General features: G+C 43.6%; 1 protein-coding gene across 1 annotated transcript; it reads right to left on the reverse strand.

The window, feature by feature from the left end:
- Positions 1-500: 500 nt before the first annotated feature.
- aurka (aurora kinase A) lies at positions 501-6,474 on the reverse strand. Its single transcript, XM_085777662.1, has 9 exons — positions 6,139-6,474; positions 5,678-5,737; positions 4,707-5,061; positions 4,560-4,602; positions 4,271-4,462; positions 3,476-3,614; positions 3,235-3,383; positions 2,836-3,010; positions 501-1,577 (listed from the first exon to the last, which is right to left on the reverse strand). The coding sequence occupies exons 2-9, from the start codon at positions 5,732-5,734 to the stop codon at positions 1,395-1,397; spliced, it is 1,293 nt and encodes a 430-aa protein (XP_085633788.1). The 5' UTR covers positions 5,735-5,737; positions 6,139-6,474; the 3' UTR covers positions 501-1,394.
- Positions 6,475-8,463: the final 1,989 nt, after the last annotated feature.

Consider the following 8,463-nt stretch of genomic DNA (forward strand, 5'->3'; position numbering starts at 1 on the left):
TTACAATGCCACACATCATACCTTCTGCCATAAGTTGATACCTAGTCTTGTTGGCAATCTGGTGACAAATGCATACCTGGCCACACTACAGGCTGCAAACACCCCATAATAGAGGCTGTTAACACCAAGTCATTTTGAACCAGCAACGTTCACAGAATAAATAACAAAGGGCATCAAGATAAGAGTGTCAGCTGTGATCAGACCAACCCTCTGGCTGTCTATTCAGTCAGTGAGCACATTCAGAGGTTTGGACTTGGCAGGCAAACCCAGAGTGAATATAGAGAAACTCTTCTCTCCATCCTGCTTCGTACATTAGTAAACGTTATGATTATGTGTGTTTGTTGTCAAAAATTCTTGCTTTGTGTGAGGTCATGTGAACACACTGAAGACCAGTCATGGTCAGTCAGGTGTGGTGAACTGGTACACGCCATCCAACTACCACGCTCTGCTCCAGGACAATTTTACCATGACGACATAAAAAGTGAAAACACCACAAATCATACTTATCCGAACATATTTATTAACATTTATAAAGATTGATATTAATACTCTCAAATCTGTAACTTTTTAAAAACGCAGCTATGGTCTACCTGCATTTCCCTGAACGAGCTTGCTAAAACACAGTACTTAGTTGTTGATGCCAGTGTCGATGACAGGCAGCATCTCACTGACCCTAGACATTTAGTGCAAAGTCCCTTACCAAGTACTGGACAATTGACTGAAAGCTTGTAAAGCACAGAAGACAAACTAAAGACGACACCAGTCACGACACCCGACAGCCTGCTGACATTCAGATCCATGAGTGCTCAGTAGTCATTACTACATTATTAAACGAGTATTACCCGGCACTCATGGGTCAGAACTCACCCACCTCTGAAACTCAGCCTTAATTTTGATCTTAATTGCATCCCTGTGAAACCTCGTGACTGCTTCTTTCAAAACCACATGTGGGAGTTCCTGCTACAGTAGAGTCTCCAGAAAAGCAGGAACTACCACAGAGGTGGCGCTGAGTACTTTGGAAGGTTTAAATACAGCTGACATTCAACATTGCAATAGCTTTACAACAGGTCAAGATACGGCCAGGAGATTTTACAGGTGTGCTGTTATGGTAGAAATGAAGGAGAGTTGAGGATGAGAGTGGTCTGACCCAAGTGATAGCATTTAAAAAGAAAGAAATGCATTAATAAAAATTTCATAATTAGACAAAAACAGTAAAATATTTACAGGCAATATAGACTGCCAAATAAGCAAGTGGCTCAAAATACCTGCAGACTAGAACATCCACATGAAGTGATCTGGTGGTCAATATAGCAGGACAAGCAGATTGAAATAATCAGCTGCACACTTCCACATCAGTCAGTCACTGTGACCCCATTACTAAAACCCAAAGAGGTTCATTGTTTGGGCTCATCGTTGTTCAAGGTTGTGGGCTTCTTGGTCGACTTCTCGACCACCCACGGGTGGGACAGGACGCCCTGGATGGGGAGTCGCTGCACAGGGTTGTGCTTCAACAGACGAGCAACCAGGTCTTTAGCTCCAGCGCTGATATTGGACTGGGCAGGGTAAGTGTACTCCACCTGGACAACAGAGAGAAACAGGTAAGAGAAGGGCTGTGGTATGGGGCATCAATTAACTCTTCGACAACTGAGTGACAGATGAAACAGAGTCAAAGGAGTCATAAACCTGGGTGCTTATTTTATACTCAGTTCCCATAGAAGATGAATAGGATGAATAGCTGTCTGCCTGTCCACCTTTTTCCAAACGTCAAAAATGTAAGCCAGTTATGCTCTTCCAGTAGAATTGTATGTTTACGTAAACATACAATTCCACCGGAAGAGCAAAACCGGCTTCTGTTTTTGACGTTCGGAAAAGGTAGATAACTTTAGAACATCTGCCTGTTCATCCTTTTGATATTATGCAAACACCCCAGGATAATATCAAAAGGATGAACAGGCAGATGTTGTTTTATTGTTATTACACAGTTGGAAATCTAAAGTTATCCACCTTTTTCCAAATGTCAAAAACGGAAGCCGGTTTTGCTCTTCCGGTGGAATAGTATGTTTACGTTTCCATGGTTTCAGTAGTTGTCATAGTTGCAGTAAATGCATGGATCTATTAGGGGCTGTGTCCACCAGATGCGCTTTTTGCGCTCTGAGCGCCTGCGACCAACGGCCGTGTCCACCAGACGCGCTCTCTCTCTCAGAATGCCGCCGTTACCCGGTCACAAAACGAGCCGTCGCACTTCCAAGCTGCTTGAAGAGCAGCGCGCTGTTCCAAAAGTTGAACATAATTCAACTCTGAGCGCTCTGAGCGCCGAACTCCATAGGATTTGAATGGCAAGTAGAAGCCCAGGGCTCTAAAAGCACATCCAGTGGACACGGCCCCTTAAATGCTGGCTTTTAACAACTGATGTCCATTTGTGTGATATGGATTGTTTTTTTCCCTCAGATACATTTCTGTGGATATACTTTTCTTATTTGTTTGGCATGTCCTCATAATTTATAAATATTGCCTCTATTATTTGGTTAATATGCCCTCACAATTGAATAACTGTATTAATTTATCAATAGTGTCTCTATATTATAGCTTTTGGCCCACCCTCCATCTAGTCTATGGACTCCCACCTGTAGCTCTGGTCCTTTACTGACACGCCCTGAAGAAGACCAAGACGGTCGAAACCGGTCGGTGGTTTTTACTTTTGTTCTATATGCCCTGATTAATTAAAGGCTTTTACACATCACCCTTGTCTCCTGCAAGTGAGTGCCTGAAGTAAGCTCAGTGCTTTTTCGTTCATCTAACATCTGCCTGTTGTTGAAGCATCTTTCCTGCCCTTACCCTTGATATCCTGCGGTAGGTGTCCTCGTGACTTTTTGCTTCAAAAGGGGGTTTTCCGACCAGGAACTCGTAGCAAAGGACACCCAGGCTCCACAGGTCCACTTTTTCATCATGTGTTTTTCCCTCAATCATCTCTGGAGGCAAGTAATCCAATGTTCCACACAGAGTGGACCTCCTGAAAAGGGAAATGGGAGTGGTTGATTGTTAGATACTAGGTCATCAGTGTGTAGGTTGAGACAGAAAAGGTGACCCACAGTGCAGTGAAAATTAAGATCTGACTGAAGTGACTCGCAAATGCGACTCAAACAATTTCTCCTCTCCTACAATAACTCTACAGACTCACTACAAGACTACAGATTCAACACTTCATTAAAAATGTCAAAAAGCACATGTCAATACCTGGATGAGGGTGTGTGAACAGACCAGCCAAAATCTGCAATCTTCAGCTCCCCAGTGGCCCCCAGCAGTAGGTTCTCTGGTTTGATGTCCCTGTGTATCACCTTCTTGGTGTGGCAATAGTTGAGGGCGTCTGCGAGCTCCATGATGTACTAGTGCAGCACATAACAAAGAGTATGGTGAATCAAATAAAGCTCTACCTGCACACTATACATATTACAAGGTCTTCAACTGGCAAACTTACCGTGGCACTTCTCTCCTCTGAAAAACTCCCACATCGCTGCAGCTCACCGTACAGTTCTCCCTTGGGTGCAAACTCCAGGATGAGATAGACACGAGATGCATCATGGAAGTAGCCGTAGAGGCGTAAGATATTGGGGTGCCTGCAGGATGCCGATGCAGAGGAGTGTTCGGAGAAATTTTTATGAAACATCCAACCAAGGTTTTAACTAAGTAAAGGCCAATAAAACGAAAAATGTTTCAATAGGAAATTCAAGGAAATTAATTTATAGATGAGTTCCACACTGCGAGTTCACTCCAACCCCCCCCCCCCCCAAAAAAAACGTTCAGATTTGAACCTTAAGGCAACATGACCCAAGCCAGATGCTGCTGGACACGAATGGTCTGGTTGCAAAGATAAGATATATTATTTGATGACAGTCACCAAGAAGGTACTTTAGCTACACAGCATGTACCACAGTGGCGCGGCCAAACAGAGCGCAACTAATGTTCATGAAGAGGATTTACACAAAAAACACCTGTTATACACCAGTCCTGTATATAACATGTCACAAAGGTGAACATGTCATAGTATGAACTGAATCAATCACCTTTTTTCACACGCTTACTTGCATTAAAAAAAGTAAAGTATACTAAACATATTGCATGTCATGCATGACAGCCACTCATTTCCTTGAGTTTTACTTCATGGAACACAATTACATGATTTAGATGGCCAGTGGCAACACAATCAAACTTTGATTGGCCTGACAACAGTCATAATCTCAAAAAATTCCCCAAAATTTGAATGCCACTTTACCTGAGGTGAGACTGGATTTCCACTTCTCTCCTCAGCTGGTGTTCCACCCCGGCCTTCTCCAGCTGCTTCTTGAAGAGCACCTTCAGGGCCAAGATGAATTTACTTTGTCGCTCTCTGGCCAGGTAGACATTGCCAAATTTACCTTTGCCTAAGGGTCGGCCAATGTCAAAGTTTTCCAAGCTCCAGTGGTTCCTGTGTGAGAAGAAATGTGCCCATTGGAAGAGAATTTATAAACTCACAATTATGATTTAAAGACATGCACTTTAGTACACTAAATTAGAAGACGTACTTCGATCCAGGGTAGCCTGCAGAATCACTCTTGGCAGGTTTGCCTGAAAAAGAAAAAAGGGAAGGAAATTTTAAACTGCAATATAAATGTAAACACACAACTTTTAATGGGTTTAGTCCAAAGTTAGTCCAAATGTATAACACTTACTCTGAGGCTTTTCCAGCTTTGCTGATTCTGATGGTGGTTTGGTCTGCTCACATTTCTCCTTAGCTACATGCATCTTTGGCTGGCTTTGCTGGGAACCAGGTTTGGCCTGTGGTGTAGGTTTGGCCTGTGGTGTAGGATTTACATTCTTGACAGCAGGATTCACATTTTGATCAGAGGGTTGTGTGGACTTGACAGCAACGGAGACGTGAGACGTTGGCTTCTGGTGGCTCACAGGTCGCTGAATGCGTTGAGGTCCATTTGAAACACCCAGGACTCGGTGTTGTGGAGTTGGTGCAACTATAGCCATCTGTGACTGCTGTGACACAGGAATCCTCTTTGGTCCTTCACTACTCGCCTGTAATCAAAAGGAAACCCAACACTTTAAAGTCTTATAAAGATGTCTCTTTATATTTTTATATACATATGCATGCAACAACAACATGTAACCTCTGTCTTTTGCCATTTGCTTGTGGCCCTGAGCTAAACAGATCACAGAGATTACAATTTAACACCTGTTTCAAACTGTTATCTCAAATACCACATCCCAGTTATTCAGTACTTTATTGAAAGACAGCACTATAATCTTCCACAACTACATTACTATGAGTCAGAAATGGGATGTGCCAGAAATGAGCGGATACATTGTATATAATAGTATGATTTTGTTTTACCTAAATAAAATCTGTAATTTCCCAGCTTGGGATCAATAAAGTAAAGTAAGGTAAGGTAAGGCAATTTTATTTGTATAGGCCGTGTTTACAAACAGTTAGTCTCAAAGGGCTTTACATGGCATCACAACAACATCCTCTGCCCTTAGACCCTCACATCGACTGAGGAAAAACTCCATGGAAAACACTTTTAACAAGGAAAAATTAGAGAAACCTCAGGGTGAGCAACAGAGGAGGGATCCCTCACCCAGGACGGGCAAGTATATCTATCTATCTAATCTTGGGGGTGACATTGTGTTTTACCTTTCCTTCAGGCCTTTGAAGTTTCATGTCCTTGGTCAGCCTAAGTCTGGCGTCCATATTCTGGGGAAAAGGAAATTAAGACTATTATTTTGTATCAAAATCACAGACAAGAGATGTAACGGAGTTAGGAGTAAAAATAAAACAATATTCAAATCAATCTCCTAACTTACTTCTATGTCTAACAGGCACTGTTACAGTTTTGCATTGTCATAACAAAATAGTGTTAACGATTCTTACCGACAATGCCACATTGTGCTCACCTAGAAAATAAGTGACTGTACAGAAAAAACTAAAAACACTGTCATACAAAAACACCCTAAATGTCGGATTTCTTCTTTGTGTGGCCACCGTGCTGCCGCTCCTGGACGTGTTGTCGAATGCTAACTACGTTAGCTTAGTAACCAAAGCTAACACACACACACAGCATACAAAACTTTTGTTAATCAGACAATAACACTTACCCAAAGATACTATTGCACAGTGACCCTCAACAACCACGATACGATGATATATCTAGAGTTAAAACGAGCTGAGAGAAGCTCCCAGGCAGGTTTCCCCAGCTAGCTGGCTAACAGCGACGTCGGCTACTAAGAGGTGCTGTTTGTGGCTACATAAATAAAGAAATATTATCCTCTGTGGTGGTAAGACTGTCTCTCTAATCACCCTATTGCAGGGCCAGTCCTTCCAGCAGCACGTTAGAGGCTGTTCAAATTAAAGAAAAAATCTAAATTAATAAATATACGCGAAATATACGTGTATGACTAACACTTCCCCCTCAACGCTGCCTGTTTGATTTCAAACGTCCCTCCGTTGAAAGCCTTTAAATATACCAGCGGCTGTGATTGGCTGAGGGAATGCGGTATACTCGCTCCTCATTGGCTGGGCTTATCGACGGGAGCCTCCAACACAGCAGAGGGCAGCAGCGACAGTAGTATAGATACCCAGATAGCACACATACGTCGTGCCGACGTATTCCCGACGCATCAAGTTCCGTCGCCAAGACGTCGCATGGAGAGCGTTTGCTCATTGGCAAGATATCGCCGAGACGTCGGCCTTTGATCGAGCTCGACCACCGGCCGACGTCTCGGCGATCAATAAAAGCAGGAGCGGGAGCGCCAGGCGCTCCATATATTTAGCCTATAAATAATTCATACGACCTTTATTCATTTAGGTCGGGCCTTTTGAACTAGGTAGCCTACAATATTCTACAATCCTACGTAATAAATAAATAAATTATAATCCCTGTGTGCTGCATGTACAATTAAGAGGCAAAAGTCAAGTTTAAAAAAACTTTATTCATGCTTCACTCAGGTTAGGCTACAAAACAGCATAAATTCAATCAATAAAACCGTCATCAATAGATTATAACTTGTGAGTCCTCTTCATCAGCATCTCACTCCTCGAAGGCTCCGCTGGCCCCTGACGAATCAAATGGCATTAGGCCCCCCCCTCCTCATTTCATCTGCAGAGGCTGAGAACTGAGGAAGAAAAAGAGGAGAAAGATGAGGAAGAGATGTCAGGGCCAGAACAGCAGAGTCACGGAGTGTCTACACGTACAAAGTGTGTGTGTTAACGATTAGAAATGACTGAAGAGGGACAGGTTTTATGGATATGACGTGCTCAAATAAATCAATAACAAAGTCATTCAAAAAACACACTTTTGCGTGTCTGATTAGGCAAGCACAATGATCTACTATGAGTAATATGCTAAATGACAACAGCGCAAACCGCAGTATTTAAATGAGGGTTTTGCGCGTAACCGTTTGCAAAGGGTGAGCTGCTCTGATCAGTGTTGAGCAGCAGCTGCAGGTAACTGGGAGACCTGCTGTCATTCATTGAGCTGGAGCTGCGCGCTATGGCACAGAGCTCAGGTGTGGGACACTCAGGCCACACTCGGATCTAAACGCGCTGACCAGAGGGATCACTACGGAATGAAAGCGGTGACGTCTCTCAGCCCCGGTCCCAGAGCTGAGCAGCCAGGTACTGGAGAGGGAGGAGAGGAGAGGAGCGCACTGGACGAGAGAGATGCGGCGTGCGTAACGGCGCTTAAATTACTTTGATCGCATGATCAACAAAGCTATTTAACCATCTGAACACAACTACTGGGCTCATCATTCATCACATGTAACAGCTTGGCCTGATGGTTTTATATCGCAAAGCAGCAGAGGACAACGATATCGCTGCTTTCCTGTGCGCACTGCGCAGCGCTCAATTTAAAGGGCAAGACGGCGTGGTTTGGCCTTTAACTCGTTAATCATTCCATTAGTCCAGTTTCTCCGCGAGCCGGTGCAGGTGTCGCAACGCATCACCTGACGGCGATTTTTACAAATGTATTGACTGATCGATAACATGTTAGAAGCTATAGACTATAACAAAAACAAAAAATGCATCACATTTTTGGGTATGCCAGCTTCCGGGTGGCACTGGCACACTCGTGGCTACGCCATCTCAGCTGCCTACAGCTGTTGCTGTTACTGTTTTTAACAAAGACGAAAACAGCGCTTGATTACTGAAAGGCAAAGCCCGTGTGACCACATCAAGGTGGTTGTGTCCACACACCCGTACTGGTTTATGTGACTTAAGGTGACATGTCGGCGCAGGAGGGAGTGGGAACGTGGATGCGAGCCAGTCTCCTTCAACCATGCACGGAAAAGGAGAATGATAGGAAAGGTTTTTCTAATTTATTGAGAAACGATGCCCAGGTCAGCAATGCATGACAATAAACATGTGGTTCATTTGTCCTCTCAAGTTACATAAACCAACACAGCGTGGACACACACAACTCC

This window comes from Trachurus japonicus, chromosome 5 (genome assembly GCF_045865225.1).
Source record: "Trachurus japonicus isolate A0001 chromosome 5, Traja_1.0".
Taxonomy (NCBI): Eukaryota; Metazoa; Chordata; class Actinopteri; order Carangiformes; family Carangidae; genus Trachurus; species Trachurus japonicus.